General features: G+C 40.2%; 1 protein-coding gene across 2 annotated transcripts in view; it reads right to left on the reverse strand.

Moving 5' to 3' along the window:
- The window catches only part of tmem38b (transmembrane protein 38B), a 32,848-nt gene extending 22,060 nt beyond the window's left edge, over positions 1-10,788 (reverse strand). Inside the window, exons 1-2 of one of the 2 annotated variants that reach the window (XM_048259392.1) lie at positions 10,346-10,481; positions 1,590-1,635 (exon numbers count right to left, since the gene is read on the reverse strand). Coding sequence is in view for 1 of the 2 variants with exons in the window: in XM_048259391.1 (XP_048115348.1) it covers positions 10,346-10,469 (124 nt within the window). In the remaining variant the exon portion in view is untranslated. Of the gene's footprint in view, positions 1-1,589; positions 1,636-10,345 lie in introns of both variants that reach the window. The other variant, XM_048259391.1, reaches the window with a different exon arrangement.
- Positions 10,789-13,862: the final 3,074 nt, after the last annotated feature.

Genomic DNA, 13,862 nt, shown 5'->3' on the forward strand with positions numbered 1-13,862 from the left:
TTGTTTTATAATTTTTGAGCCTACAACTGAGAATAAAGAACAAAATGCATACAATATTCTAAGTTCCTAAAGTAAAATTGTTATCAGAAGTGTAGCATATGTCTCAATTCAAGCCACTTTGTTTCCCATTTAGGCCACTGAGGCAGGACTGCATGAACAGCAGATACTGAACTGACAGGTAGGGGAACATTGGGAGTGTACCTTGTACCCTATGGTACCTTCAACTGCACCTTTTATACACACTAAGGATTAACAACAAATTAAGGGGGCAGGATGTGCACAGGCTGGTACTTCCTCCATTCATTTACATTTGTTCATTAAATCTACAGCAATGTAGACAATTAATCAGCATTTGTATTCTCTGGGCATCTAGATTTCATCAGTGCATTATCTGTTGTCTCCTTGCCATCATCCACCTACACAAACCCGCCAAAAGTTGCCACATTTCATTGAAAGGAAAATAAGATAAGGTAATTTACACTAGGATGAAAGAGTATGAGTCACAAAGGCAGAGATATCGCGTGTTTTTATTGTGAATGCATTTATGTGAGCAGCATACAAATTTCCCTACAGTACAATAAAGTATATTGTATCGTATATTGTAAAGAAACAGTAGCCTGTTTTTACATAATCTGAACATTCAAGACAAGGCTGAGGGGAGTCAAGATGACTGTCCCCTTGAAAATACATTCCACTCTATGCTTGGGTTTACACAAATGAGTAGGCTAAATGACAAACAATGGAAAATATAAATTTAAAACAAACGTTGAACTTTTGTTTGTTGTCACTTTCCAACTTGAACAAAACCTTAAACCTATTCATCTATCCTGATATGATGGATAACACAGTGAATTTACCTACCAGTCTGAGGCAAGTTATCTTTAAACAGCCTAACATAGTATATCTCTTTACAAAATGAAAACACCAAAAGTACTTAAACAATGGAATGACAAAATAAAAATATTTTGTAAGGTGTATTGTTAGCATGGCATGTGATACGTTTTTTTGCATCTACGTGCTCTAACAAATAAGACAGTGAACGTACCTACCTGTCTAAGGCAAGTTAACTTTGTCTACACAGTCTAACATAGCATATCTCTTTACAAAATGAAAACACCAGAAGTACTAAAACAATGGAATGGCAAAATAAAAGTATTTTGTCATGTAATGAATATTTGTTTGCATCTGTTTGAAGTAGCCTACATTGTGAATGGGAAATTGAAATAGACATAAAAAATGTCTTTGGTGTAATCATAAAATCAGATGAAGAACCACACCCCAATACTCTATGCACAACAATGTTGAAACTGGCAATAGCCTGTTCATTCATTCAACTTCTCTGTGTGCAACACTTGATATGGGATATTAAGTTCAATAATGAAGGCCTGAGAAGCTACTTAACCATGTATTTGTGATACTGGCACAAACAACTGTTTAAGTGGCTGGTTAAGCATGCAGCACTGTAGATCCCAGACAAAAGTCGCTCTAAAGCAGAAACTTGTGTCTATGTGGATCAAAGGAGGAGCACAGGGTGAGTTGACAGCATGGCATGGACAAACACCGAGTGAAGTCATTTCTTTATCACATACCTGTCTATGTTGACATGAACAGCAACATCGGCAAAGGCTGAAAAACCTACACAAATGACAAGAGTAATAAAAGATACTTTTGACAGGAATCTCATAACTTCAGCTAACTCAATGCAAACGGAATCAATCAGAGGAGGCACTGCATACTGCAGGGGACACAGAGGGGCCACCAAGGTAAAGAATGAAAGTGATGATATTTGCTCAGTTCTTATTCCTATAAAGCAAAAAACAATGTTTATCAACAGCTTGTACAACAACATTCAGCTTCATCCGAAATCATGCTTGAAAGGAAACCATGGTTGAGTTCTGAACTGCTGGAAATAATCTAACTGTGACAAATTAAATAGGCTCCACAACAGCAGGACTGCTCAAGGTTACTCGAGGGAACGAAGGAAACTTTGTTTAAAGTGTGATATACCATTAACCGTTAAATAACATGAAATTTGTCTTTGTTTTTGGGACTAACCACACTTCTGATTTTAGGATATTAAGACCTAATATATAATGACTAAGCAAGTATATAACAGCTTCATAAGACTTCCTAAGTGTTCCCTTTATAGATAGAGGGCTGTGTGGCTAGGTGAAAAGAGCAGGACTGATCTGCGGTAATGTTTATTTAATCATTGCCCATCTTGCTCAGTGAAGAAATCTGCTTCAGTGAGAGGTGGAGATGGTGAATCTACATTCTGCTCTCTATGAAGCTCCTCCTCTTGTGATAATGTTGCCTCAGAGACATGTTTTCATGTCATGTCTTCACACTGGCTGAGTGTGCTTCTCTATCCCTCAGGATCCATTGATTTGTCTACTGTAACTACAATCTGCAATTCTCACCTCATTATCTTTTAGCTTTGCCATGCTGATTAATAGCTATAGTGTTTACATAAAAAAAGACTCATTGATTGCCCTCTTAACAGCATCGAAGATCACAGAAACAAGTCAGATAAAAAAAGTATGTATGGCATTTTAAAGTCATTTGTTACCAACAGAATTTGATAGGTGTGATTAGTAAAAATCTCCATGTTATTTTCCCATATGTAACCTGCGTTGTGTTGAACCTGCGTTGTGTTGAACCTGCGCGATTCAGCCCTGCACACGCCCCGGACTCGAACCCGCGAACAGCAGCACCTCGGATCGGGAGGCGAGCGCGCTAACAGTTGAGCCAATAGCCCAGGCTACTGGCTCGCATGCCAGCAGCACTCTTGAGGCGTCGGGGACTGAGGTTTAACAACATTCCACAAGCACAGCTAACCTAGCTGGCATCCGTTACACTCACCCCACTAAACCTCACTCCAGATCCGGGTCACGGCACCAATGTAACCTGCGTTGTGTTGAACCTGCGCGATTCAGCCCTGCACACGCCCGGACACGAACCCGCGAACAGCAGCACCTCGGATTGGGAGGCGAGCGCGCTAACAATTGAGCCAATAGCCCAGGCTACTGGCTCGCATGCCAGCAGCACTCTTGAGGCATCGGGGAGTGAGGTTTAACAACGTTCCACAAGCACAGCTAAGCTAGCTGGCATCCGTTACACATAGATAAAATTGCTTCATATATGGGCAATAGTTTTTTGTACTTCAACTGAGGAAGTGTATTGAACTTAACAGAGCGTTATCCCCAGGGCCGTAGTCACCATAGACATTGAGGGGGACGAGTCCCCCCCAATATTCAAATATGACCAAAATGCCCCCAAAAAAAAAAAAATACGTACATAGAAAAAGAAAGAAAGAAAAAAAATGCTATACTAGGCCTACAGGAAACCAACACGCATCTGAAATGTAATCAAACGTAAATAACGCACAAATTAGTGACCTAGTGATGGTTCCAGAGTAGCCTACACCCCTGAGTGGTTTGTCCTGGTGGTTTTCCGTTTTTCTTTAGTGGCGTGCGCTATCAAAAGCTTCCATTTACTGCACCCTACTGCGGTGAGGTAGGACTGTCAACAATATCGCAAAAGCTACCGTTACAATTTTCACAAAACTTGTTGGAAAGGTGTTTGGAGCCGATCAGACTCAAAGGGAACTTTGAAACATTTTCCATATTGTAGCCTATTCTCGCAATGATAGTGAAAGTGAAACGTTTTATTTTAAATTATGAATTTGTGCAAGCCTGTGTCATTAATTTCTTTCACATGTCTTTCAACATAAATAATGCATTCATATGTTAGTAGTAATGCCAGAAATGACCATTTATAGGCCTCTTAGAAATGGTTGTTGCATCTTGCATATTATTTAGATGTGTACTCAATCGCGCATCCATGCAGGCAAAACTCAAATGTGGCGACAGCACACAAGTTGGAAAAAAACGTTTACAATGCACTGCCGGTGATAGCCTACAGCTATGTGAATCACGGACAATAACCAAAGAAAGGAATTTGCACCTCCACCACCAATTAAAGGCTGTAGTAGGCCTAGTATTTCTACATGTTGGCACAAAACGTCATTTCTGTCAGAAGCCAGTCTATAATGCAGGGGGTAACATGAGGTGAGTCAGACAGAAGGGGGGCCTGTCTTAGTAGCCTGTTCCTAAATCCTGTCCCTTTCAAACCATGTTAAAATTGTGTGATTAGCTAGCCTGGATACCAGACTCTCTGTAGGTAAAAGAAATCGAGCGGAAGTACGTAGGCAGGCGGAGGCCAGGCTAGTGGTTAGCCGCCAGCATGATAAAATCTAAATTAAAAGACAAAATCTTATTAGGCTATACTGTAGGTCCAAACCTATGAGTCTAAGCCTTAGTTAAAAAAAATCTTCAGGTAATAAGTCAAAGAACCACATTCTGTGTAATATAGAGGTTAAAGGAGAATTCCGGTGTGATATTGACCTAAAGTGTATTGAAACATGATACCGAGTGTGAGCATTATGTCTCATAGCCCATCTCGGCTTGTCCCCTGCACTCCAAAATCTGGCTAGTTAGCCGATGCTACCAACAGCTTTTTCAATAGTGGTGCTTGACATCGGGCTAGCCATGCAAATAAATCACTGTTTTACACCCATTTCACGAGGGCTCAATGTATCTCCACACTTCATTGGTAGACTTCGAGGGCCCTGACATTTAAAAACGAGACATTGAGAACTTTGAAAAAAGTACTGGTAGTTTACTTACAAGGCGATTTATACAGACAGTATCTTCCAATGAAGTTTAGCGTTTGCAGCCATCTTGAATTTAGTCACGATAAATTAGAACAACGAGTAAGAATGAACTGGTATGATAAGGGATCAGATTCCAAAAATAATTCAGTGGAAATGCATGGATTCCAGTTTCTTCCAGTAGCAGCAACTGGAATCCATGCATTTCCACTGAATTATTTTGGAATCTAATCCCTTATCATACCAGTTCATTCGTGTTCGACTTTATCGTGACTAAATTCAAGTTGGCTGCAAACGCTAAACTTCGTGAAGATACTGTCTGTATAAATCGCCTTGTAAGTAAACTACCAGTGCTTTTCAAAGTTCTCAATGTCTCGCTTTAAATGTCAGGGCCCCGAAGTCTACCACCAATGAAGTGTGGAGATACATTGAGCCCCGTGAAATGGGTGTAAAACAGTGATTTATTTGCATGGCTAGCCCGATGCCGGCACCACTATTGAAAAAGCTGTTGGTAGCATCGGCTAACTAGCGCCAGATTTGAGTGCAGGGGACAAAGCCGAGATGGGCTATGAGACATAATGCTCACACTCGGTATCATGTTTCAATACACTTTAGGGTCAATATCACAACCGAATTCTCCTTTAACAAAGATAGTCTAGTTTGTAATTTATTTTAAAGTATACATTTTGAAGATGGAGTCATACCACAGGTCCAGGTATGGATTACTGAATAGGCTTACTGGGCCCAAGAGCTCAGGGGGCCCTGAAGCCCAAGCCTCTGTGAGAAGTTGCTTCTTCTCCACCCTTCTCTTTTCACAAAACTCACCAGAAGTCATCATTTAAAGGCTATTATTTTTCTTTTTTTAAATAAAAATCTTCTGTGGGAGAATCCCTCAGGACCCCTCTATCTGGAGGGGGGGGGTGCCCAGGGGTTCATAATCCATCCATGCCATGCCTATGTCCGTCAAAAGTTTGGAATACCCTAATTGACTGACTTAACTAACGACTTGTTTGTGATTTTTAATAATATTTTTGCATGGTAGGAAATGTATCCCACATGTATTGTTACTGAGTCAAAATACATATAGCCATACCGTTAACCACACACACAATAATCCACCAGAGATTTGAACTCCAAAATAAAACATGGGATACAATCCTAGATTGGAGTTAAGGATAGGATCTGGGATTGGGTAACACCACTGATATATGAAATCTATTTGTAACTAATGTTTGGTGACCTGCTGGCACCAGGGTCTAGTGTACTTCATTCCATTGAGCAAGGCTTCCGGTCACTTCCTTCTCTGTAATCTGCATCTTGGTTTGTAATGTCTGCCAGGTGCATCTAGTCTAATCTCTACAGTTTCACATCATAACATCTATCTACGTCACATCAAATTGTTGATACTACTGTTTCAGGTGGGATTGCTGTATTGTTTTCTAATTTAGGGTAGATACATGCCAGCGAAGTGACACTGGCCTTCATTCATGAAACTTGCGTACAACATAAAACAGGCGTAGGACAGACCTACGCTCATTTTCATGCAAAGCATCTATATGAACGTGAGCGGTGGCTACGCTCAAATCTCACGTCAAGTCTCAACTTGTGTACACAAGTTTTTGAGGCAGCATACCACAGTGGAGCACTAAATCTAAGTATGATAGGAGGGAAAGGCACTGCCTCCTTTTTGTTTACTTTTTGCATTACTGGGAAAGTTACCATTTTACCTAACTTCTCTTCTGAACATGAAATCAATCTGCCACAATACACGTTCATAGGGTTTTATATCTCTTCAAACTCCTCAAATTAAATCTGAATTTGGTAAATTAGCTTTTACATTTTTTTCATCCAATAAATGGGACAAATTGCAAGAATTATTAAAATTAGATAGATTTGTGTCTAGGGTTGCAAAATTCCGGGAATTTTCTAAGTTGGAAACTTTCCATGGGAATTAATGGGAATAAACTGGGAATTTTTAATATGGCAAGTTAGTCTATAACAGGGAACTTAAATGTAGTGGACAAAACCCTATCTTGCAGTCTAATATTAGTTAAAACAACCTGATTTAATGCAATTTCAGTCGAATTTCTACCCTGCACATATGTCAATCACATGCACACAGCAATCGGCATAGGCTGCTAGACATAAAGGAAACCTATGGTGCATTTATATGCATGGGGGAAAAATGTTCCAACCAATCAGATTGTGTTGTTGAGTGGTGTGGTGCATCTTGGGCAGTTCAGTGTTGCTAGTTTAGCACGCTAGTAAACCATAGGCAGAGAATAGGATTCCCGCTAGCATGCTACCTAGCTTTGTATGCTAGGCTAAGCAAAAATACAAACATACAAATCATATTATTACGAAACAAAATGTTAATGTTTGTATATGAAACAGTTTGTATGAATTACCCAAAATTCCCAGTTAATTCCTGTAAATTCCCATTAATTCCCATAATTTCCTTTAATTCCATGATGGTTTCCAATTTGGAATATTTCCAAAATTCCCCAGCTTAACTTCCCATGGTAAGTTTCCGGAAAGTTTCCGGAAATTTTCCGCCCCTTTGCAACCCTATTTGTATCACTAGACCAATTCAAGGGTATGATTGATGATACGGCTGTTTTACAATGTTCTTGCTTTGACTAATATTTAGACCTTTTATATCATTATTATTATTTATACATCCCCCTTCTTTGTTTCTTTCTATTTATTATTAACTTTGAAGGCAGCTATGGTTGCTGCAGGAAGCCTATGAATTATCTCGATACGGAAGTAAATAAATAAATGATTGAACACCAGTGATAATATACCTCGACTTGACAGTTCAGTTGAAATGATGGTACACTTTGGTTCAGTATTTTGTTTTCATACGTCTGCGCTGTTAATGTGATCCTAAGGGGTTGAAAACATAGCCTGAAAAAGGCAACACTTACCCTAATAATGATGTTTGAATGACTAAAGATATTTATCCTGCAGAAGAGTTGCTGCTTACATTTTGTCAATGCGCTTTTCGCTATAGACCAGGTTTTTCTTGGTCAGTGGCATAATGATTTTTAGAGGGTGTAAGATAGCGATTTTTGGATCATGCGCCAGACCACACCTTATGTCATTAATTACCACACCCCTGGGTGCAAGGATTAATAAAAGTGGAGCGTGTGGCGAAAACATTCACCACTGATTTTTTTAATTCTTTCCTTTTTAAACTATTTTTTGACTATTGCCCTTCTATGCTTTTATCAGCTGTTCCTGTTTGCTTTTGTTTATGTAAAGCACATTGAATGACCTCTGTGTATGAAATGCGCTATATAAATAAAAGTTGACTTGACTGACTGGGTGTCGATATGAATAAGACTTGCGTCACACTTTGCGCCACCTTGCTTCAGGTGCACGACAGGTCCCTACATCTCACCAATGCTTTCATGTATATCAACCAACATGAGTATATGAACTTGGGACTCATTTGTGAGGATGCACAACAAATTTGGCATCACACAGATGAGTAGACTAGGGTTGCATAAGTTAGTTTACTAAAATTACTTTAAAGTTGTTATATTAAGGTAACAAAAATTTGGATGTCAAACTAGGATGACTTTTCCATCATACCGTAAGGGGGCGTTCACACCGACACACTTTCTTCACCTCCAGAACACAAGTATTCTGAAATAGTGATTGTTAAAAACATGCAAGGTAGAAATTGACGATGTACATGTTGTTGCTTAACTAAGGCAGGCAGCTAAGCAACGACCCATTGTTGAGAGAAAAAAAGAACTAAAAAGTTGACATTTTTTTAACTTTCAGCGTCTTGTGTTTTTAGAAGCTGACAATGGTCAGTCATAATGTTCCATGGGGAAACAATTGAATTATGACGCCTGGAGGTGAAAAACACGTGTCAGTGTGAATCCCCCCCAATACAGCTGTAGAGGCCCATCTAGTGCCAGCCTCAGACAACATAAGTCTGATCCCAGAAGTGGGATATGTTTTTATTAATTTCTATATTTAGCTGTTTATTTCTTTATTCATTCATGCTGTTATTGTTAAGCAAATACAACTGCTTTTCATCCAAAAGTGTGGGTAATGTGTGAGTAATTACTAATTACGTTCACTTAATTTTTCAATTTATTTACTTGCTTAGGTTCAAAAAAAAAATTATGGCATATATAGAGCCATTCCATTATCCCCAAAACAGTGACAAAGGGGAAAAGGTTGTGGGGGCATATGGGAGTGAAATGCCAAGCAGGGCAGACTCAGAATGCCATTTCAAAATAGCCTACAGCTAAGCCAACAACCAGCAGGAATACAATAGAGGATTGTGGGAAGGTCAACACTTTGTAATATAAAGAGCACTATATGGCAATTCACATAATGAAAACAAACATGGCACAAAGACAGGCTGTATCAAACCCATGCGGACCATGATGCAAAGATGAAAACACTGGACTAGAAAATGTAACATAGGCTATAGTTTAAAATGGAATGCAAACTCAAATTTCTCTTGCTATGCACATAGAGAGCTAGGCTGTGTTCTATCTAGCTCAACAGGCATAGAGGAAAGTAGGCTCTTACTTCTGTCTTTTAGTTACTTGTGACTGTGAAGTTTTTCCTTTCAATCCAGTCTTCCTCCTCGTCTTAGGAAACACTTTAAAAATACTTACAGCCAGATTAAAGTCCAGGTTTCCTAACTTGACATGATTGCGTAAATGTAGCCAGCAGTAGGCATACCTGTGCAGTGAGTGCTCCTCACCTCTAGTGCCCAGGGTCTGAGTGCTGCTTAAATTATATTTATTTGTTTTTTAAATGGAGACAATAATCACAATTGAAGAGTCCTACAGATGACCATTTTGCCTATTAACTACAGACAGACTGACTGTAGACTGTACGGGTAACACTTATTTGAAGCAATACAAATCCTATTTCCAATATTTTAACAAATTCACTGAATAGCCTACTCTAGTCAAGCACTTTGTTTGTTAGAAGGCCTACCCCTAGGTAATATTTTGGTAAACAGTAGAACAGTACAATTCAATGCTCCAAAAGGAACACACGAGGATACTTTGAAGGCAGGGTTGCTGCAGGAAGCCTATGAATTATCTCGATACGGAAGTAAATAAATAAATGATTGAACACCAGTGATAATATACCTCCACTAACAGTTCAGTTGAAATGATGGTACACTCTGGTTCAGTATTTTGTTTTCATACGTCTGCGCTGTTAATCTGATAATCCCTCGGGTATTGGTTGCAACAATTCCTAACAAATGCATGGATATGAAGCAACGTCTGGGTGGTGTCTTCACACACCGGAAGAATTCAGACTAACTACATTTGGCTGCAACTTCACTGTTCAGTTCACAATTCAATAGAAGACAAAATTCGTTGTTAAGGTTGTACCTAAAAGACTTAACTAGACATCCAAACAGGCGTCCTCTAAAGAAAAGCCAAGTGCTATAGCTGCTACTTACTTGACAGTCGAGTGGGACATGTCAATTATGTTAGCAATGTCACGCGGTTTACAGCAGTGAAGGTGCACGTCACCTAAACAGAATTTACCAGTATAAAAGTGGTAGCCTACTAATCGCTGTAAAAATATCCCTGATGATAAAGAAAATTTGAACAGCAAGTCATCAATAAGGCACAACTCTAGTGTTAAAGTATGCTAATAATGTTAATGTTACATTACCTGGCTGTTCGCGGAGTGCCATCACTGATATAATATAATGAGCTGTCTCAAAGAAGGGGAACATTTGTAGATTGGACAGCTCAAGCGAGAGTTCGTCCAAATTCAGTATTGTAAACCAATCCATTCTTCTTCTGACGTCGTTGCCGCTGAATGATGTTAGATTCCTTTTAATCTCCGCAGCTATACTCCACCGTAGCCGTCCAGCTCCAGTATCATAGAGAACACCAGATTCATCAGTGTTCCCTCCTACAGCTGGATATGAGCTGTGAAGCTCCCGCAGTTACCCAGAGGGAACTGCTGATCTAAACTGCAAACGGATAGATTACACTATGCTTTCTGCGCGAACAATTGATGGAACCGTCGCCATTACCACAATATGGCAGATGCTGCGATTTCGAGCTCTGCGATTGGTAATGGACAAGAGCACTCACCAATAAGAGTCGTGGCTCACCTTCTCTTGGTAACATCTGATGAAAGAAAACGCCTCTGTACTGAAAATATTGAAGAAACAGTGGCTGAATTAAAATTGCTCTAAATAGAAATTATCCAGGAAAGTCTCAGAAATATGACTTGAATAGAAATTAGGCCTATTAATTGATAAACTTTTAGAATACTTTGAGCACTTGCAATCAGCATAGGCCTACTGTATCTTACATTGTTTGCAGGTAGGCCTACATTTCATTCCGTTTTCAATGGCAAACTCGAACAACCACCAGTGGACAAAAAAGGTATTACAAGTGTAGGCTTACTGTAATGACTCGCCATAGAGAATTAATTGGGGAAATTACAGAGATGATAGTTTGACAGTGTCGTACCGGATGCTATATATCAATTCATTGTTAATAGGCCTAACTTCTATTGAAGTCATATCACAATCTCAATCACTCCTCATTCACACTCATCGGCCAACAAAACAACACAACTCTCTCACACGTAATTCACTTCTACTCTGACTATTAAACTAACTAAACGTTTTAGAACCCCCTATTATAATCCCTCCTCTTATCGATCGCTAACCTATCTGAACCCCTAAATATTCCCTCCTGGACACTTCCCCCCAATCAAAACACATCAGAACTCATTGTCACATTCTGTGACTGTGATGAAATGAAGTCGAACAGGTGATTGCTTTAACTCTTTTATGTAGTAAAAGCAGGATCACATACATATATCGCATGAGGGCTCTCATCAACTGAACTCCTAACCCCTAACTTCCTGTTGGTATTCTAATCCAATCAGAATAGAGGCGGAACTCATCACATCTCCCTCTTTTAGTTAGTTCCATACAAACCAGCCCCCAAATGATAATCATAATAATAACCAAATATTCCTTGTAAATAAACATTTGCTGTCACTCAATAGTTTTGCCTGACTCATTAGTATTCAGTAAACACAACCATAACAGCACCACACATTGTAATTACCCTTACAAGAACCATGTTTAAACCGATTAAACTGTGAATGCTATCTGATTGATCTGAATTTATCTAATATAGTCCTTGAACCTCTCGGGTGTCTTGGTGGCTCTTGCTGAGGACCTCTTGGTAGGCCCTGTTGTGGACGGTAGCTGTACAGCCGTTTCTTGTGTGGAAGAGTAGTCTAGGCCTTTTGCAGATGTCGGTGAGCCATATTGATTGGTGGTGACATCAGGTGGTTGGGTGTCGCTTTCGGGTGGCAATTGCCCTTCCATGCTGGGTAGCTCGGGGATGAATTGCAGATGCCGCCGGTTGCGACGAGTGACTGTGCCTTGTTCGGTCTTCACCAAGTATGACCTTGGTTCTGGTGCTTTGGAAACAATCACTGCAGGTGTCCCCCATCTCTTTTCCCCATCCAGCTTGACCTTTACCTGTTGTCCAGGCTGTAGAGCTGGTAAGTCATGTGCTGAATGTCTTCTGTTGTAGAAGAACCTGTAGTTCTGCTTTGCTTGCCTATCTTTCTCCTTCACCTGATCAGGACTGATGTGGCGTGGCTGTAGGTGTCTCCACGGAGCTGGGACTCTCGTTCTGATCTGACGACCCACTAGTCTGAGCAAATAGACCTCTCCAGAATAAGTCCCGCCTCCGTAACTTCCGTATTCATCCAACTTCCGGGCGTCGATTGTCTATGGGAAATAACATGGCGTCTCGAAATATCATACCGGTAAAACATCTGTAGGTAGCGAAGTAGAAAAAGCTGGTGGGCAGATTGGCCTACACACTTCTGCCATCTAGTTTCCACTGGATTTTTTGATTGTCGGTGCCGTTTAAGTACTTATACTAATACTACTTAAACGGCACCGACAATCAAAAAATCCAGTGGAAACTAGATGGCAGAAGTGTGTAGGCCAATCTGCCCAGCAGCTTTTTCTACTTTGTCACCTACAGAGTTAGTTACAGAGTCAGCTAAACTGATGACGACAGCGCTGCAACGTTGGAGGTCAGTAAACATTGGTCATAGTGTTATCCAATTGTGTCGAAGTCCGGAATCATTCAGAGTAAACGTTGGTCTAGTGTTATCCAGTTGTGTGCAGTGAGATTTTCAAATCCATGCTTGGTGCCGCCCCTCGAGTTGAGCCATTACATTGTTCGTAGCCAGACCCTTAATCTTTCTAGATTACCAGGGTCTGGATTTTCCAGGCTAGAAAATGTCCACTTCCAAATCGAATTGTCCAATTAACAATTACCACTTGACTATATAGTAATTTAGCATTCTGGAAGTTGTCCGAATGAGACAATGTAGATAGAAGATTTTACGAAGACTGTTGATCTTTATTCACCGTATTGCAATGATAGTACAGCCCAATCAAAGTCCAGACCAACCATCAAAGCAATAGGGAGGAGATGTCATCAGCTGGGGCCCCCGACAAGATCTCCCCTATGGATGGCTATACACCATATTTTATGCTCCTCAGCCCTTGAGAAGTGCCACCCTCTCACGCCATCTCCATCAACACCCTTCACCAATCAGTACCAAGCAGGGTCGCTTACATTCGTGGAAACCATCTTCCCATCATGCATAAAACTATATGCAAACCTATGTAATGCATAGGTAACATATGTAAAATAGTGTAACCCTAAGTTTTTTTGGTTCCTTCCAGTTTGGTGGCCTTCTTATCTTATTCTCTTCCTAGCTGGACAGGCCCCAACTCATAAGGCACAGTGGCCTCCTCATCCCTGTCCTGTCCAGTCCTCACCAGCTTGATAACACCCCCTCTCCCTTAACCATGTAAGGAGAAGATCCTCTCATCCTGGTACCCCCAGTACTTTTCCACTCACCCCACTCCTCTGACAGTTGGTCTAGCCCCCTTGGGGATCAATAAAGTATCTATCTATCTATCTATCTATCTATCTATCTATCTATCTATCTATCTATCTAGCCTACACAAGATACAGTGACCTCACACTGCTCACAGCAAATGCAGTGGCATTAAGACTTATGACACTAATGACTACATTCTTCTAAAACATGAAAACCCATGCAATAGTATAAACCTTTATGAAATCCATGATTACATCCCTTCACATCCTGAAAACCCACC

Source organism: Alosa alosa, chromosome 12 (assembly GCF_017589495.1).
Source record: "Alosa alosa isolate M-15738 ecotype Scorff River chromosome 12, AALO_Geno_1.1, whole genome shotgun sequence".
NCBI classification, from domain to species: domain Eukaryota; kingdom Metazoa; phylum Chordata; class Actinopteri; order Clupeiformes; family Clupeidae; genus Alosa; species Alosa alosa.